The sequence below is a fragment of the Dendrobates tinctorius genome, unplaced genomic scaffold (assembly GCF_039654945.1).
Source record: "Dendrobates tinctorius isolate UK_male_01 unplaced genomic scaffold, ASM3965494v1 ptg000138l, whole genome shotgun sequence".
Classification (NCBI taxonomy): domain Eukaryota; kingdom Metazoa; phylum Chordata; class Amphibia; order Anura; family Dendrobatidae; genus Dendrobates; species Dendrobates tinctorius.
In genome coordinates this window covers 13579963-13599622 of record NW_027361806.1, presented here as the reverse complement: position 1 = coordinate 13599622, position 19660 = coordinate 13579963, and the positions used below count along the sequence as shown (strand labels likewise).

The window sequence follows — 19660 nt, the reverse complement described above, 5'->3', positions numbered from 1 at the left end:
CGCTCTTTTCTGAACTTGCTCCAGTTTGTTGATGTCCTTTTTAAAATGTGGTGCCCAAAACTGGACACAATATTCCAGATGAGGTCTGACCAAAGAGGAGTAGAGGGAAATAATGACTTCACGTGATCTATACTGTATGCTTCTGTTAATACATCCTAGAATTGCATTTGCCTTTTTTGCTGCTGCATCACATCACATGGAAGGGAATCGCGGGCGGACAGAAAAAAAGAAATGAAGAAAATGCAAAAGTCTGTTAAATCTATCAGCTTCATTAGAGGTTTAGTAAAGGAAATCTTGAGATGGACAATATCACCAAGTAGAATCAAGTAGTTAGATTTCTGGCTGTCTAGTTTTCAAGTATGACACCACTGAGCAACAAGGTAACAAATCCTAAGCTCATTAGTGACACAGATCAGACAGCGTGATGACAGGAGAGCCGCCAACAGCAAACGGTGAATGGTACCTTGTCATAACAGACGCACTCACCTGATGGGAGTAGTGAGTATCCTCTGGTAAGGGGTACGGGCTGATGGCCATCTGCTGAGCGGCATCTTTATTCCTGCTCAAATATGTAAAGAGGAGAAGATGAGGAGTCTCAAGACATGGACAACACTGACTGCACAGCTTAAGGGGCAAACTAAGAAAAATACCCCAAAATCCAACCACAAGTGCCAGTATTATAGTAGTATTTTTATTCTTGTACATAGGGGCAGTATTATAGTAGTTATATTCTTGTACATAGGAGCAGTATTATAGTAGTTATATTCTTGCACATAGGGGGCAGTATTATAGTAGTTATATTCTTGTACATAGGTGCAATATTATAGTAGTTATATTCTTGTACATAGGAGCAGTATTATAGTAGTTATATTCTTGTACATAGGAGCAGTATTATAGTAGTTATATTCTTGTACATAGGTGCAATATTATAGTAGTTATATTCTTGTACATAGCTGCAGTAATATAGTAGCTATATTCTTGTATATAGGGGCAGTATTATACTAGTTACAGTTGTGGCCAAAAGTATTGACACCCCTGCAATATGGTCAGATAATACTCAGTTTCTTCCTGAAAATGATTGCAAACACAAATTCTTTGGTATTATTATCTTCATTTAATTTGTCTTAAATAAAAAAACACAAAAAGAATTGTCCTAAAGCCAATTTGGATATAATTCCACGCCAAACATAAAAAAGAGGGTGGACAAAAGTATTGGCACTGTTCGAAAAATCATGTGATGCTTCTCTAATTTGTGTAATTAACAGCACCTGTAACTTACCTGTGGCACCTAACAGGTGTTGGCAATAACTAAATCACACTTGTAGCCAGTGGACATGGATTAAAGTTGACTCAACCTCTGTCCTGTGTCCTTGTGTGCACCACATTGAGCATGGAGAAAAGAAAGAAGACCAAAGAACTGTCTGAGGACTTGAGAAACCAAATTGTGAGGAAGCATGAGCAATCTCAAGGATACAAGTCCATCTCCAAAGACCTGAATGTTCCTGTGTCTACCATGCGCAGTGTCATCAAGAAGTTTAAAGCCCATGACACCGTGGCTAACCTCCCTAGATGTGGACGGAAAAGAAAAATTGACAAGAGATTTCAACGCAAGATTGTGCGGATGTTGGATGAAGAACCTCGACTAACATCCAAACAAGTTCAAGCTGCCCTGCAGTCCGAGGGTACAACAGTGTCATAGAATCGTAGAGTTGGAAGGGACCTCCTGGGCCATCTGGTCCAACCCCCTGCTCAAAGCAGGATTCCCTAAATCATCCCAGTCAGATGTCAACCCGTACTATCCGTCGGCATCTGAACGAAAAGGGACTGCATGGTAGGAGTCCCAGGAAGACCCCACTTCTTATCCCGAGACATAAAAAAGCCAGGCTGGAGTTTGCCAAAACTTACCAGAAAGAGCCTAAAACGTTTTGGAAGAATGTTCTCTGGTCAGATGAGACAAAAGTAGAGCTTTTTTGGCAAAGGCATCAACATAGAGTTTACAGGAGAAAAAAAAGAGGCATTCAAAGAAAAGAACATGGTCCCTACAGTCAAACATGGCGGAGGTTCCCTGATGTTTTGGGGTTGCTTTGCTGCCTCTGGCACTGGACTGCTTGACCGTGTGCATGACATTATGAAGTCAGAAGACTACCAACAAATTTTGCAGCATAATGTAGGGCCCAGTGTTAGAAAGATGGGTCTCCCTCAGAGGTCATGGGTCTTCCAGCAGGACAATGACCCAAAACACACTTCAAAAAGCACTAGAAAATGGTTTGAGAGAAAGCACTGGAGACTTCTAAGGTGGCCAGCAATGAGTCCAGACCTGAATCCCATAGAACACCTGTGGAGAGATCTAAAAATGGCAGTTTGGAGAAGGCACCCTTCTAATATCAGGTACCTGGAGCAGTTTGCCAAAGAAGAATGGTCTAAAATGCCAGTAGAGCATTGTAAGAAACTCATTAATGGTTACCAGAAGCGGTTGGTCGCAGTTATTTTGGCTAAAGGTTGTGCAACCAAGTATTAAGCTGAGGGTGCCAATACTTTTGTCTCACCCATTTTTGGAGTTTTGTGTGAAATGATCAATGTTTTGCTTTTTGCTTCATTCTCTTTTGTGTTTTTTCATTAAAGACAAATTAAATGAAGATAATAATACCAAAGAATTTGTGTTTGCAATCATTTTCAGGAAGAAACTGAGTATTATCTGACAGAATTGCAGGGGTGTCAATACTTTTGGCCACAACTGTATATTCTTGTACATAGGGGCAGTATTATACTAGTTATATTCTTGTACATAGGAGTAGTATTATAGTAGTTATATTCTTGTACATAGGGGCAGTATTATAGTAGTAATATTCTTGTACATAGGAGCAGTATTATAGTAGTTATATTCTTGTACATAGGGACAGTATTATAGTAGTTATATTCTTGTAAATAGGGGCAGTATTATACTAGTTACAATATATTCTTGTACATAGGAGCAGTATCATAGTAGTTATATTCTTGTACATAGGGGGCAGCATTATAGTAGTTATATTCTTGTACATAAGGGCAGTATTATAGTAGTTACATTCTTGTACATAGGGGGCAGTATTATAGTAGTTATATTCTTGTACATACAGGGCAGTATTATAGCAGTTATATTCTTGTACATAGGGGCAGAATTATATTAGTTCTATTCTTGTATAAAGGGGCAGCATTATATTAGTTCTATTCTTGTACAAAGGGGCAGTATTATAGTCGTTATATTCTTTGCACATGGGGCAGTATTATAGTAGTTATATTCTTGTACATAGGGGCAGTATTATAGTAGTTATATTCTTGTACATAGGAGCAGTATTATAGTAGTTATATTCTTGTCCATAGGGGGCAGTATTATAGTAGTTGTATTCTTGTCCATAGGGGGCAGTATTATAGTAGTTGTATTCTTGTCCATAGGGGGCAGTATTATAGTAGTTGTATTCTTGTCCATAGGGGGCAGTATTATAGTAGTTGTATTCTTGTACAAAGGGGGCAGTATTATAGTAGTTGTATTCTTGTACATAGGGGGCAGTATTATAGTAGTTATATTCTTGTACAAAGGGGCAGTATTATAGTAGTTATATTCTTTTACCTAGGGGCAGTATTATAGTTGTTATATTCTGGCACATAGGAGCAGTATTAGAGTAGTTATATTCTTGTACATAGGGGCAGTATTATAGTAGTTATATTCTTGCACATAGGAGCAGTATTATAGCAGTTATATTCTTGTCCATAGGGAGCAGTATTATAGTAGTTATATTCTTGTACATAGGGGGCAGTATTATAGTAGTTATATTCTTGTACATAGGGGGCAGTATTATAGTAGCTTTATTCTTGTACATATGGGGCAGTATTATAGCAGTTATATTCTTGTACATAGGGGAAGCATTATTTTATTTCTATTCTTGTACAAAGGGGCAGTATTATAGTAGTTATACTCTTGTACATAGGGGCAGTATTATAGTAGTTATATTCTTGTACATAGGAGCAGTATATAGTAGTTGTATTCTTGTACATAGGGGCAGTATTATAGTAGTTATATTCTTATACATCGGGACACTATTATAGTAGTTATGTTCTTGTACATAGGAGCAGTATTATAGTAGTTATACTCTTGTACATAGGGGCAGTATTATAGTAGTTATATTCTTGTACATAGGAGCAGTATATAGTAGTTGTATTCTTGTACATAGGGGCAGTATTATAGTAGTTATATTCTTGTACATCGGGACACTATTATAGTAGTTATGTTCTTGTACATAGGAGCAGTATTATAGTAGTTGTATTCTTGTACATAGGAGCAGTATTATAGTCGTTATATTCTTGTACATAGGAGCAGTATTATAGTAGTTATATTCTTGTACATAGGGGCAGTATTATAGTAGTTGTATTCTTGTACATAAGGGCAGTATTATAGTAGTTGTATTCTTGTACATAGAGGGCAGTATTATAGTAGTTATATTCTTGCACATAGAGGGCAGTATTATAGTAGTTATATTCTTGTACATAGGAGCAGTATTATAGTAGTTATATTCTTGTACATAGGAGCAGTATTATAGTAGTTATATTCTTGTACATAGGGGCAGTATTATAGTAGTTATATTCTTGTACATAGGGGCAGTATTATAGTAGTTATGTTCTTGTACATAGGGGCAGTATTATAGTAGTTGTATTCTTGTACATAAGGGCAGCATTATAGTAGTTGTATTCTTGTACATAGGGGCAGTATTATAGTAGTTATATTCTTGCACATAGGGGCAGTATTATATATCACTTATATTATTGTACATAGAAGACAGTATTAATAATTTGCATTGCCAGACGGCTTATTGTTTGCTTGGCTTAATGTATCCAAGTATCATGTTATACAACATTGGATATTGATGGTCACTTATTTTAAAAAGACTTCTCTGGTGTAAAAATACCTGAAGATATCATTAATAATTTACTTAATAAACTTCTGCCATCTATACCAAACCAAGGTTGGATAAGGGTATCGGCCTGGAGACAGCAACCGTTAGAACCATGATAAGTTAATTAACACTGTTACATTGTAATTATAAATTCTATACATTTATATAAAGGATTGTAAACACAAGAAAACACTTATGTTTGTATGTGTAATCAGACCAGATATTTAGATCTTTGAAATGTGAGAACATTAGACATTTAATGGATGTGCATTGTACTTAACTGATACCATGTAACCACATAAATGACAGCGTGATTCCGATCTGATCCCAACCTGTAATCAATGCATTATTGCCGCATTTCTTCCCTATTGACAGGTATGAGTGAAGGGTTTCCGGCTGCGTGCGGATCATTCACCGGAGAGAGATCTACTAACACGTTGCTTCATTATATCAAAAGGGAAACAAATAAAGCCGATCTGTTCCCTTGCGCTCCTCAGAGATGTGCCGGTAGAGAGAAAAGCACACAGGCAGCACAAGAACAGAATATCCCATGAGTAATGTGGGCGTTTCCATGGATCTTTAACATAACATTGCTCTCTATATAATAACATTGCTCTATGGGAAATACCATAGGAAACAAATAAATTTAACCAGCAATTATTTTTTGTAAAAACTTGACCCGATGGCTTAGAAGAGCTGGAGCATTGTCATCCATGAATAATAATAATCTTTATTTATATAGCGCCAACATATTCCGCAGCGCTGTACAGTTTAAGAGTTTCAAAACACAACAGTCATAAGTAACAACGATAACAATACAATAATTAAGGAAAATACGACGACTCTGCTCGTGAGAGCTTACAATCTACAATGAGGTGGGGGAGATACAGAGTACAGGTGTGTATTTACAGTGATGTATTTACAATGATGGTCCAGCCATCTTGAGAGAGTGAGCGAAGGATGGAGATAGTGAATGGGCTACACACGCACACTTACACATAAAATGACTTGATTAGTGAACGTGATAGGCCGCTCTGAACAAATGCGTTTTGAGGGAGCGCCTGAAACTATGCAAATTGTGGATAGTCATAATTTCTTGGGGTAGAGCATTCCAAAGGATTGGCGCAACACAGGAGAAGTTTTCGAGTCGGGAGTGGGAGGTGCGGATTTGTGCAGAGGTTAGTCGAAAGTCGTTTGCAGAGCACAGCGGTCGGTTAAGCCGATAGACAGGAATGAGGGAGGATTTGTAGGGGGGTGCTGCACTGTGGAGAGCTTTGTGGGTGAGAACAAGTACTTTGAATTGGATCCTATAATGAATGGGCAGCCAGTGTAATGATTAGCGAAGAGCGGACGCGTCCGAGTACCGATTAGCCAGATGGATGACCCTGGCCACTGCATTAAGTATGGACTGGAGGGGGGAAAGTCGAGTAACGGGAAGGCCAATTAATAGAGCGTTGCAGTAGTCCAGGCGGGAGTGGATCAAACCATGAAGATGACATTAGGCCTGTGTTGTTCGTGCAGAGGCACAATGACTGGAATAATTTTGTTATTCTAGAAGTAGGGGCTTGTCGATACCATTCACAAAGTGTAGTGCAGTTCTGTTTTGACTAGATACCTGTCCACACTGTAACACCACCTCCACCAAAGGCTGTGATGTCTGGTGATGACAGCGGCTGATGTCTAGCGCTCTCCTTCACGTCTCCAACATCGTTGGCGGCCATTATTGCTGCTCAGCGTGAATCGACTTTCATCAGTGAACAGCAGTGAAGCCCACTGGTCCCTCGTCTAGCATAAATGCAAGATGACGACGCCTGTGCCGGATGGTGGGGTCAGGTGCCTCCCACCTCCCTTACATGTGCCTGGAGTTGTGTACCATTCATCATACGGTTCCAAAGCGCAATGATCACAATGAAGTGCTCATCAGTGTGGGATGTGGCCAAAGGACATCTAATGCCGTCTTTCTGTGACTCTTGCAGTCTAAGACTCTGAGCTCAGTGGCGATTTCTGTCTGAGAACATCTTGCTTGAAGCCTCGCACTGGCGACGTACTGGAGATCGATCGATAGGTGTCGTCTTGGTCTCACGATGTCAAAATGTGAACAGCGGGACGAGGAATGTTTAATACCAATTCTAATTGAACCCTGAAATTTATTGGCCAATTCATCAAACAACTGTTAAATTTTGCCATTAAGATCCTTGTTCGAGAACAGCAAGTTGTGCAAAGAGTCCTGAGGCATTGGACATGTGCAATCAGAAGCTTGGAGACGTCAAAACACGTACACCTGAAAAGGTCAGAGGGCATCTTAGGATTATCCTGAAATTTCACCCGAAAGCCAAATATCCTTTTTTGTGAGTAGTGCATGTATATACAGTATATACACACACAACTTAAAATTAATGATCGCTCTCCCAACATCTAACTAGTGTGTATGGGGGCCTTAAGTACCAGATCTGCAGATAAAGGAGAAGAAGCCAGTCTGCTAGTGCAAAGTAAATGTCCAAACCAAGCTCAGGTGCTCAGTGCACCTATGGTGCAGTGGAGCAGTTCAGTCCATCTTCCCACCTACTTGTTTTCCACCTACCTCAGCCATTGAAATTCAACATGCCAGACCTTTCCCCGGCATTATATTTTGGGGGGAGAGTCGGGCGGCCCTCATACACAACTGATTCTGCCAAAATCGCGGCTTCAGTTGACTGTTTAGGGGCTTTTAGGTAATGCAGACTGTTTCATGGGAGCCCGTATCTGCAGCAGATCGGGCAGAATAAAACCTCTGTTCAGTGGTGACCTGCATTCTGCTCACCATTTCCATATGGATCCACAAGCAAATGGCCCTACAATCCCCTATAATCACATAATTCCACTTCCACTTCCATAACAGAATTAAATAAACAGTTAATGCATCTTTCACCCCTCAGGGCCATAACTTGGGGTACCCCCATGCAATTTGTCACCAGACAGACGTTCTTAGAAACTTTGGAAAAATTGAACATAGAACAAGAACACGATCATGTTGCTGGAGTGTGCCGCCGTGCTTGACAGAAATGCAAAAACAACAAAAAACGCATGAAATATGCTAACAGTTAGGCGCCTAGTATCACAGTCAGTCCGCCCCCACGGCCCTTTTATTTTATTTATTTTTTTAGACTTTTGAAGTTTCTTTGCCTGGTGACAGATACCTTTCAGATAGTAAAAATTAACCAAGGCGCCTGAGTGCGATCCTAGAGGAGTGCAAAAGTTCTCTTTTCACCTTAAGGTTCTTACAAAAGGATTACTGCAGAAATCTTATAAATGTGCTGATCTCATAAATCTATAGGAAAAAAAAAAAAAACGCAATAGAAGATAATTTTGTCCACTCCGCCTCTGGATGACGCATTACTCAGATCTGCGCTGGCTGCACTGATCACAGGAGATCGCTGTGCTGAAGCTCCTTATCTTGTAGTAAAGAGACAGTTTACTTGAAGTCCTGAACACAACTTAATGTTACTTTATTACATTTTTGCCTCCGGAAATGAATTAATGGCCTTTGAAAAATAAATATTGGGTCCCCAAGGCAAAGTCATTAATAAGATATGTTTGATATAGAGCAATGTGCACAGCTGATCGGCTGTTTTGGAATTTACTGCTGGTTGTATGAACAAATAGAGAGTGCGAGAAAGGGAGAGAAAAGAGTGACAGCATGAGAGCAAAATAGAGCTGAAGAGCAAGAAAGTGAGAGAGAGCAAAAAAAAGAGATCATAAGAGTGCAAAGGAAAGGACAGCAGATCATAAGAAATGGAATAAAATGGAAAAAGCATGAAGAAGTTTAAAAATAAATAAAAAATACCAAGAATTTAAAATAGTGCAAACAATAGCTCTATAGACAAGAGATCAGAAGATTTTAATGCAGACTGGGGCTTTAAGATTTGCTGCTCAAGCTGTTTTCAAGAAGCACCAAGAAATGAGCAACCATAATGACATTAAATGCAGTAGTCAGTCAGGGAACGTTGCGCAGCAGATGAATAACGCAACATCTTTCCTTCCACAATCGGAAGATGTCCAGCAGTGCCATCAACTCAGAAATGTCAGAGACCAGTGGGAACCAGCTATAAGCATCTACTGCTTGGAGATATATGGCCAGAAGAGGACTTCATGGAAAAAATGTGGCCAAAAAGCCAGACCTTTCACATGGAAACAAGGGACCGAAGTGACTCAACTACACAAGAAAATATAAGAACTGGGGTGGTAACAAGTCAGTTTGCTCTTAAAAAGCTAGATACAATAAGGAGGGTCTGCAGGAACAGGAAAGCACAGTGGAGGGTCCTGCAAGTTTGTGGCTGCATTTTAGCAAATGAAGTTAACGGTGTCCTCAATGCTGAGAAATCCAGGCAGATACTTATCCATCATGTAATATCATCAGGAGGTGTCTGATCAGCTCCAAATTTATTCTGCAGATGGATAACAGCCCCCAACATCCAGCCAATGTCATTAAGAATGAGGAGTCCTGGGGGTGATGATCTGGTCCGCCAGAGCCCTGATCTCACATCATCCAGTGTCACGGGAATTACAAAAGACTGAAAGATCCACACAAGCCTCATACACAGGAGATCTGGGGTCAGTTCTCCAAGATGTTTGGGACAATCTCCTGCCGAGTTCCTTCATAAACTGTACAAGTGACAAGAAGAAGAGATGGCGGCGGCCGATCACCAAATATTAATGTGATAACAGATTTCTCTTTTGTTCATTGATGCAAATAAACTATTAACGCTTCCATTTTCTAAAGCACTGTCTGCATCATTTTTTCCACACCTGCCTGAACCTTTTGCACAGTCCTGTATAAGTGGGAACTACAGTGCAGTGGAGCCAGCATATTGGTATCCTGGTCTTCCATTAATTCTAAGAGACGTCTGTGTCCGACGCTGTGCGGCAGATGAAGCCTCGAGGATTTCATTACATCCAACGCATGAGCATAAAGGCGAGTAATTAAAGCCCAGCTTTATGGCAATCCTGACGATATAGTGGGAGATGGGGAATTTATCGCTATAAGATTTCCTGGTCCACCTTCAGCATTGTGTAATATAGTAGCAGTTTCTCCTCTTTCTCAGACTCCTGAGCGGCACATCTGCCTAGTTATGTAGCGATACAATCATACGAGACGTATATAGAGAAGTTGGCCATTCAGAAGCCTAGGAAAGCTGGGTTATAATGCATGTATAATAGCTGTCAGTTTGGTTGTAACTCCGCTTTCCCAGAAGTAGATCATTCCACCAGTTATTGAAGAAGAAGATTTACACTTTGCGGATAAACCCAGCAGCAGATTGTGTAATAATGCGAGACACGACCTACAATTGCGGCAGCACATCATCCTTTACCAGGCATGAAAGTGATGATGGAGAACGGGGAAAACGCGCCGCGATTTCATGGCTGACAAAATGCTGCCGTGATCAAACACAGTCGGACAGTAAATCATATTGTGACCAAAGACTGTAAAATTATTATCAGAAGCCGGGCAGAATGATGAGCCGACAGCAGCGAGATGAATGGCAAGCTACAGGAGGCTGCACTGTAATCGGAATGCTGCCGCATGCGCGATCATATGTCCGGGATGGTGGAGGAAGAATCCGCCATACCAGAGTTATCAACGACGCTTTTAAAAGGAGAACTTTCCACTGTATGACAGAAATTAGCTCATCTGCTGAAAATTACTATTGATTTCTAGAATTAAAGGGTCAAAATTACGGTAAACAAAAGGGGGGGGTATTTTGACCCCTACAAACAGTTCCATTCCGGTCTATATGCTGTGCCTGGTATTGTAGGTTATAATAAAAAAAAGAAAAATGTAGCAGTTGGGTCGCCCTCCCAGGCTGTGGGGTACTCGGTACCGGGCCGGTGGCAGGGGGAACGTGTCACAGCAGCGGTGACCCGGTCCGTGGCCCTGGGCGCCCAAATATCAGAGGAAATTTGTAATGTAATAGAATAGTTTGTGACGCCACCTGTGGTGCTCGGCAAGGGAGGTGTTAAGCCAACGCTGCAGTCAGATCCTCTGGGACAGATGGTATGGTGCAGCAGTGATGGTATAGCCCTCCACAGGCAGGGCTGAGGTCCCAGGGTGGAGTAGTTGTAATGGTTGTGGAAAGGCGCAGGCAGTGTAAAGGATGGTATCCAGATGTAGCGGTGCTAAGCGGGTTGGCGCAAGAATGAAGGAAGGACACCGAGGCTTGCAGTTCCAAGGCTTTACTCACTGTCTGCGGTACACAAGGGTGCTGGCTCCGAGCCGTGTTCTCCGGGTCAGAGACTCAGCCAACCTCCAGGCCAGATGGAAAGCTCCTCTCCAACACTCTGCCAACATGTACCTTTCCTGAACGACTCCTCTAACGCGCCTTAAAGTGTGTAGATCTCCAGTACCGTGGTACTCTGGAGTTCCTCCTGTCAGATGTTCCCAAGAACTCTACTTGTATGGCAGACAGCTGTAGCCTGCTTCGGGGGCTCTCTACTCCTGAGTCCCGGCTCTCTATCCGTGTTGCTGTTGTGCCCCAAGTCTTAGATGGGAGTAGTGCATTTACAGCCTACTACTCCACCGGTGTCTGCTGCAGAACCATAAGTGTCCATACAACCTCGGGGACCGGGCCCCAGCCTTGCGCTGAGAACCTATAGGCAGGGTTCCTCTTCCAACCCACGTCCTCTCTGTTCTCCTTACTCCTTCGCTCCGTACTGGTCTTTCTCGCTCTTATGGAAGCTTAGGTTGCAGTTCTACGTCTTTCTCCTTCTTTTCCTTTCCCGTGCCAGCTGGCTCAGATCACTGAGGCAGCTGCAGCAGCACTCCTTCCTCCATCCCTCCTTCCAAGGATCCCCACTCCTCTCGAGTGGCTTCTTACCCGCCTGACCTTCTGCCAGACTGAACCTGTAATCCTACACTTTCCCACTCTTTTATGTATCTAAACTCCACCCACCTCCCAGCACATCCAGTGTTCCAAGCAGGGAACCACCAGAGGTGCTCTGCTACTCTCTAAGCACTGAGCCGCAATGTGGTTGTGCAGAACTACCCTGTTGTGTGGGGTGCGAGTGTTGGAGAGAGGAAAGGAGTTCCCACCTTACCTGGATGGTGGGTCACTACACCTTAGGAGAAGGTGCAGTACCTCCGTGGCGACTGAGCCTCAGGGGCGCCACACACTCACCAATACAGCTGAAAAATCTGTGCGTCTTTATTTCACATGAATTTCATCAATAGGTATGTGGACATGCAGGATATGTTAGAGGAATGCTAGGGGAGGGAGGTGCCGGACAACGGCCGTTTCGCGATTACTCGCTTCTACGGGTCCAGGAAATAAAGACGCACAGTTTTTTCAGCTCTGTTGGCGAGTGCTGCATTTTTCTTCTTTTTTTATTATACATTGAAATATTCATGTTTCTTCATGCAAGCACCTTCGTTTTTGACTGATCTATACACCGCAATACTTCAGATAAATAGCTCCGTCTGTTAATGTGATTTGTGTGCCCTAGTTTGCCATTCATCTGTGTGCTTTTTTTTTTTCCTGGTATTGCAGGTTAGCCTAGCTGAAGTGAATGGTGCGGATTTTCAATGCCTGATGCAGCCAAATGGCAAAGGGGGGGCGCTCTTTTAAAGGAAAAAAAAAAAAAACAGAAGTTCTAATCTAATCTCAGAAAACCCCTCTACATGGCTGCACCCTAATAAAGACTTTGCATTTATTTTTTTGTTTTGCGTTTTAATTTTTTTTTTTTTTTTTTTAAATTAGCTGGTTTTCTGTTACAGTACAGCAGTGCATTGTGGGAACTAAAAAAAAAAAAAAAATTAGTTAGCGGGTAAGTTACATGACTGCCTTTGCGGATGGTAGATTGCTGCATACTGACTGCAACGAGAGGCCAGCGTATTTTTTCTTTGGGTGTGAATGGAGAAGAAAACGATCTATGGCTCTGAAGTCAATTTACCTTTTATACAAATTATAGAAAGGTAAAACGTTATTGAAGTGTTATAAATGTATACTAGTAAAAACATATAAAATCTACACTAATATAACTGTTTGGAAGAGGATTTATTCTTTAACACAACTTCCAATTAAAAATAAAAATGGTGGAGAATGCGGGCAAGTGGGATGGGAAACACTAACATCTTCTGACCTGAAGACAAGGACATGCAAGACATCCAGCTACTTCAGCATGCTCGGTCTGGCCTAATAATTTCCCTGTCACAAAACCTTTCTGAGACAATTAGGAATGGAGGTTCAGCTCCTTCATAAACTCCTCCAAAGGCAGAAATCCATAGATCTACGGTAATAAGAATACTAATGTCCCTGAGAAGGACTAAAGAAAAAGAGCAAGGAGAGTGAAATCCCATTAGTCTGACAACTGTCCTGTGCGATTCCAGATACATCTCCTATAATCTAATGCCCTCTCCAAATGACCTCTCTTGTGAATTTATAGCTAAATATCAGAGAACTGCATAAATAGCAATTCCTTAATACAGCGTTATTCTCAGTGTTAGCGAATGGCATAAACATCAACTCATGGCATCTATTGTTCCTTCTAATCAGGAATGATCCAATAATAATCTTCATAGTTTTGTGGAATTTGTGTTCCTTACCATCACCCCTGAGCATAAATACCAGCATCAGTTAAAAAAAGCCAAGCTGCAGTGTAAAGCATGGTGGAGGAGATTTAGAGGTGGATTATACATTATCTTGGTTGCCAATAGAGAATATAGTTAAAAGGGTGTTCTATTTGTTTTATCGCATATTGGATAAGCTTCACTTTTTGATTAGCGGGGGTCTGACCTCTGTGACCCACACCAATCTCGGGAATGAAGAGACTGCTATGGTATTTATCCCCCTGTGCAGGAAACATGTCCCTGATCAAGTGAAAACTTAGAAGAGGACACAACAGTTAATACTGAAGAAATGTCCACGATTTTAAGTGGTGGAGTCAATGATCACAGATGTGCTCAAACAGAGCAGAGATGCAGTGTACAGCAAGAGGAAAGGATATGGGAACTACAGTTGTGGCCAAAACTATTGATACCCCTGCAATTCTGTCAGATAATACTCAGTTTCTTCCTGAAAATGATTGCAAACACAAATTCTTTGGTATTATTATCTTCATTTAATTTGTCTTAAATGAAAAAACACAAAAAGAATTTCAACGCAAGATTGTGCGGATGTTGGATAAAGAACCTCGACTAACATCCAAACAAGTTCAAGCTGCCCTGCAGTCCGAGGGTACAACAGTGTCAACCCGTACTATCCGTCGGCGTCTGAATGAAACGGGACTGTATGGTAGGAGACCCAGGAAGATCCCACTTCTTACCCCGAGACATAAAAAAGCCAGGCTGGAGTTTGCCAAAACTTACCTAAAAAAGCCTAAAACATTTTGGAAGAATGTTCTCTGGTCAGCTGAGACAAAAGTAGATCTTTTTGGGCAAAGGCATCAACATAGAGTTTACAGGAGAAAAAAGAGGCATTCAAAGAAAAAAAACACGGTCCCTACAGTCAAACATGGCGGAGGTTCCCTGATGTTTTGGGATTGCTTTGCTGCCTCTGGCACTGGACTGCTTGACCGTGTGCGTGGCATTATGAAGTCTGAAGACTACCAACAAATTTTGCAGCATAATGTAGGGCCCAGTGTGAGAAAGCTGAGTCTCCCTCAGAGGTCATGGGTCTTCCAGCAGGACAATGACCCAAAACACACTTCAAAAAGCACTAGAAAATGGTTTGAGAGAAAGCACTGGAGACTTCTAAGGTGGCCAGCAATGAGTCCAGACCTGAATCCCATAGAACACCTGTGGAGAGATCTAAAAATGGCAGTTTGGAGAAGGCACCCTTCAAATATCAGGGACCTGGAGCAGTTTGCCAAAGAAGAATGGTCTAAAATTCCAGCAGAGCATTGTAAGAAACTCATTGATGGTTACTGGAAGCGGTTGGTCGCAGTTATTTTGGCTAAAGGTTGAGCAACCAAGTATTAGGCTGAGGGTGCCAATACTTTTGTCTGGCCCATTTTTGGAGTTGTGTGTGAAATGATCAATTTTTTGCTTTTTGCTTCATTCTCTTTTGTGTTTTTTCATTTAAGACAAATTAAATGAAGATAATAATGCCAAAGAATTTGTGTTTGCAATCATTTTCCGGAAGAAACTGAGTATTATCTAACAAAATTGCAGGGGTGTCAATACTTTTGGCCACAACTGTATGTAATGAGAAAGGAGGTGGATTAATGACTACTTAAGCCAATAGCACAAAATCCAAGAATTTAAGAGGAAAGGAGCCTTGGTTGAAGAAAGGGACCCCTCCAAGACGTCTACTCTAGAAGAGTTATCATCCGTCTTTAATTTAATAATTTTCCCCTCTATCACAGAACGTCTTCTCAGGGCCGATACAAAGCAAACGCCGCGAAGATATGCAAATGTTCTGCTGACTAAGGCGCTTACTTAAATGCTAAATTAGGTCTTTTGATCTTTCGCAGCCAGGAGTCCTAATATGAAATCTCAGAGCACAATACGGATCAAGTTCTTAGGAAAACACAGAATTCTTTCATTTCTAATAATAAAACTTAATTTTTTTTTGGTCCACAAACTAACTTTATAGTTAATGGAATTAAAGTTTGCAGAGAGATCTTTTCTGAGGTTTTGGATCCTGTTATTGTAAAGTGTTCTTTACAGACGGATAAAATGACGGTGTGTTCACGGGACAAGATAAGAAGGTGGAGAGGGGCTCACACTGGACAGTTGCACCGTGCATCAAACCACTGGATGCTGAGGATTGTTACACCGTGCATCAAACCACTGGACGCCATGGATCATTGAACCATGCATCAAACCTCTGGATGTAGAGGATCATTGCTCCATCAATCAAACCACTGGACACCAGGGTCTGTTGCACCATGCATCAAACCACTAGACGCTGAGGATCGTTGCACCATGAATCAAAACACTGGATGCTGAAGATCGTTGCACTGTGTATCGAACCACTGGACGCTGAGGATCGTTGCGCCATGCATAAAACCACTGGACGCTGAGGACCATTGCGCCATGCATAAAACCACTGGACACTGAGGATCGTTGCGCCATGCATAAAACCACTGGACGCTGAGGACCATTGCGCCATGCATAAAATCACTGGACGCTGAGGATCGTTGTGCCATGCATAAAACCACGGGATGCTGAGGATCCTTGCGCTGTGCATCAAACCATGGGACACCATGGATCATTGCACTGTGCATCAAACCTCTGGATGTAGAGGATTATTGGTCCATCAAACCACTGGACACCAGGGTCTGTTGCACCATGCATCAAACCACTGGACGCTGAGGATCGTTGCACCATGAATCAAAACACTGGATGCTGAAGATCGTTGCACTGTGTATCGAACCACTGGACGCTGAGGATCGTTGCGCCATGCATAAAACCACTGGACACTGAGGATCGTTGCGCCATGCATAAAATCACTGGACGCTGAGGACCATTGCGCCATGCATAAAATCACTGGACGCTGAGGATCGTTGTGCCATGCATAAAACCACTGGACGCTGAGGATCCTTGCGCTGTGCATCAAACCATGGGACACCATGGATCATTGCACTGTGCATCAAACCTCTGGATGTAGAGGATTATTGGTCCATCAAACCACTGGACACCAGGGTCTGTTGCACCATGCATCAAACCACTGGACGCTGAGGCTCGTTGCACCACGAATCAAAACACTGGACGCCAAGGTCCATTCCATCATGCATCAAACGATAGGGTGCTGGGGTCCAATGTACCATGCATCAAACCACTGGATGCAGAGGATCGTTGCACCATACATTAAACCACTGGATACCGTGGCCCATTGCACCGTACATCAAACCACTGCCTGCAGAAGATCGTTGCACCATACATTAAACCACTGGATGCCATGGTTTGTTGCACTGTGCATCAAACCACCAGACCCTCAGGACAGGAGTGCCAAACCTCCGAATACAAGGGTCTGGGACACTAAACCACTGCCCACAAGCAAATCTGCAAAGATCAGCAGCAGCATATCCCATGTTAGAGGTCACTTTGCAATTGGAAACACTAAATTCAAGTCTGACAGATTGCTTTCTGCAATGCCGCACTGTTCTTTCCCTGCCACCTTCTATTCAAAGCTCCCGCTATAAAATGCTCCTTCATGTTGTTGATGTTTCTGCATTTACTAAAGTTGCTCCCATGCTAAATTTTGCACAGTTTTACGTCAAGTTGTAAATTATTCCCATAAAATCTCACCTGATCAGCACCAACTTCACTTTGGTGGGCGCAGACTTGATAACTGCTGACGCATTTTGGTGACTTTTTCCAAATAGTATATGGTTATTTAGCTAGAAAAAAAAATAGAAATGTATTGAGAGTCCGCTAGGTCAGGGTTCATAATCACAGTGTACATCGCTTAATGAGCTGCAGCAGAGCATTGCTTCAGAGCTGTGCATCTCTAAGGGACGAGGGCGGCTGGCGAGTTTCTTTGTACTTGCAAGATTAGGAAAACAAGTGCTTTTGTGCAATGTAAAAAAAAAAAAAAAAAAAAAAAACCCAGAAAATAAGAAGCACAATTTCTACCAAACCTATCAGTTAGACTGAGGAGCATAACTATAGTGGGTGCGGGGGTTGCAGTCACACCGGTGACAGCTGGGGGCCCTTTAAAAGATTTTGCATTGGGCCCATTGGTGTCAAGATTGCAGCTGAGCATAATGTGCCGCAGTAGTCCAGTTTTTCATTAAAAAAAAAAAAAAAAAAAAAAGCTTGTGAGGGGCTCGGTCTTGATTTTTCTGACTATGGGGTCCTAAGGAACTGCCCTGGTAAAGCAACTTTGCTTATAGGGAAACTTTTGGGACTTTTTTTTACTACTGATCCTAGCACAACAATCCAAAGTGCCAACTGAGAAATAAAGCCATGAAGCCACATGCAAATTAGCCAGGAAGTGCAATGGGGATGTGCAGATGCACTCTGTGTATGGACACGCCCTTAATACGCTTCCATGCTAATTTGCATACGGCTTCAAAGTTCAATTTCTCATCGCTGGCACGTCAGATTACTACAAGACTGGCCTCTTTTATTATTGTTCTTTGACCTATACAGCAATGCCACTAGTTAGGTTATAAGAATAATTACCCTCAGGTTTCATTAAAAAAAAAAAAAAAAAGACTTATAGGACTTTCTGAATCCAAAATCATGATGCCTGTGCTTAACGAAGAAGTGGCTGTACAAGTTGCAGGATCTTAAAGGTCTCTTCTTACGATCAGTTAATAGAAACCTTTAGGTTTACATCCAGATGCAGAAACCGGAACAGTCCCAATAGTGAGGATTCAGTGTGCCGCAAACATCTCTCCAACAAGGTATGGACACAATCTTCTGATTACTAGAAGTATTAGGACGCAAGTTCTTCATCTTTTCTATTCAATTTTTGCATTGACAGCAAGGGACATATTGAAAAAAGCGCAGAATTGAAACACACAATATGTAAGTAATTTGTGTAACTGTTAATTATTCCAATTCTTGATACATTGTTGCAGTTGCCCTGATTTTATCCTTCCTCATACCATCATGTGATTTCTACTGAACTGAGAATAAGGTACATAGATCCGCGGCATCTCCACCTGCTACACGGAGCTGCTGCACAAAGCTCCTGGGAAGTCAAGCAGACAATCAGCAGCCCGAGACTTGAACGATGGCCAAGGAAGCGCGCAGATGATTGACAGCTCCTCTTCCTCCGGAGGCTGCGCATGAGCTGCGGACGTGTGTTTGTATAATGGAGGGGTGACCTTTCCTGCAGTTATTTACACCCAGAGAGGAGAGATTATCCCGGTGACATTCAATAAAATGCAGGTTAATGGTGACGCGTCACTTTCTATAAGCGTTACAGAGGATTAGAGGCCAAGTAACTCCTCCAATCTATCTGTGCAGCAGAGCTGGATGGGGGCAGTGTATGAACTGCTGGTCTAATGGCACTGCCGCTGCTACACACCAGATCAGGACTAAGAAACGTCTGTACCCAGTGCGACACCATTAACGACATCCATCCCATAAGGCAATAGCTCGCGCCTCTCAGTTCGTCCCTGCAGCCTACAAACGGACCATAAAGCCTGCAACCAGTGGCTGTTCTGCAACTACAAGTCCCAGCATTCATTGTCTGCAGCTCGGCTTCTCCAGATAGGATGCAGAGTGCAGGCACCAAATTCAAAGTGGATTTACATAAGAGTAAAGACAGGATCTACCAGTGAGAAAAAGGATGTCTAGTTGGTAGGTGACCAACGTACTGGCACGGGAGCAACACGTGATAAACCTAATAATTATTAAATGGTAGTGGTGAGTGCATAATCAGAGCCATCTTGCATGGAATCCTGTGTGATAAGATCCGCCCTCCATCCTCTTCCATATTTTGTACTGCTATACAGCGTAAGCAATTTACTACGGTATTAATTACAGGTGCAATACAGAAGGATACCCGTATAATAGTGCCAAACAGTGCAAAATAACATTTCCATTCTGCTGTATTTAAAACCCAATACAGTGCTGCAACATCACACACTGCAAAAAGAATATACTGAGCAGAGCCCTAGTAATAGTGCCACACAAAGCATAACTACCATTATACTGTGCAAAAATATCACCGCATAGAATGCTCAAATATAACAGCGTCCTAAATTACTAAAATAGGTGAGTGCCAAAGAAATTACCCAAAGTAAGCCAATAACAGTGCGTACTTACCATTATATTAGTTCATAGATTAAACTGCCATATGGTG

The 19660-nt window shown here is 42.0% G+C and overlaps 1 protein-coding gene across 5 annotated transcripts in view; it reads right to left on the bottom strand.

Moving 5' to 3' along the window:
* Positions 1-19660, bottom strand: part of PATJ (PATJ crumbs cell polarity complex component) — a 256986-nt gene that overhangs the window by 57395 nt on the left and 179931 nt on the right. For all 5 annotated transcript variants that reach the window (XM_073544627.1, XM_073544628.1, XM_073544629.1 and 2 more), the window contains 2 exons: positions 17149-17240; positions 487-559 (listed from right to left, as the gene is read on the bottom strand). In XM_073544627.1, the coding sequence (XP_073400728.1) occupies positions 487-559; positions 17149-17240 (165 nt within the window). The remainder of the gene's footprint in view (positions 1-486; positions 560-17148; positions 17241-19660) is intronic.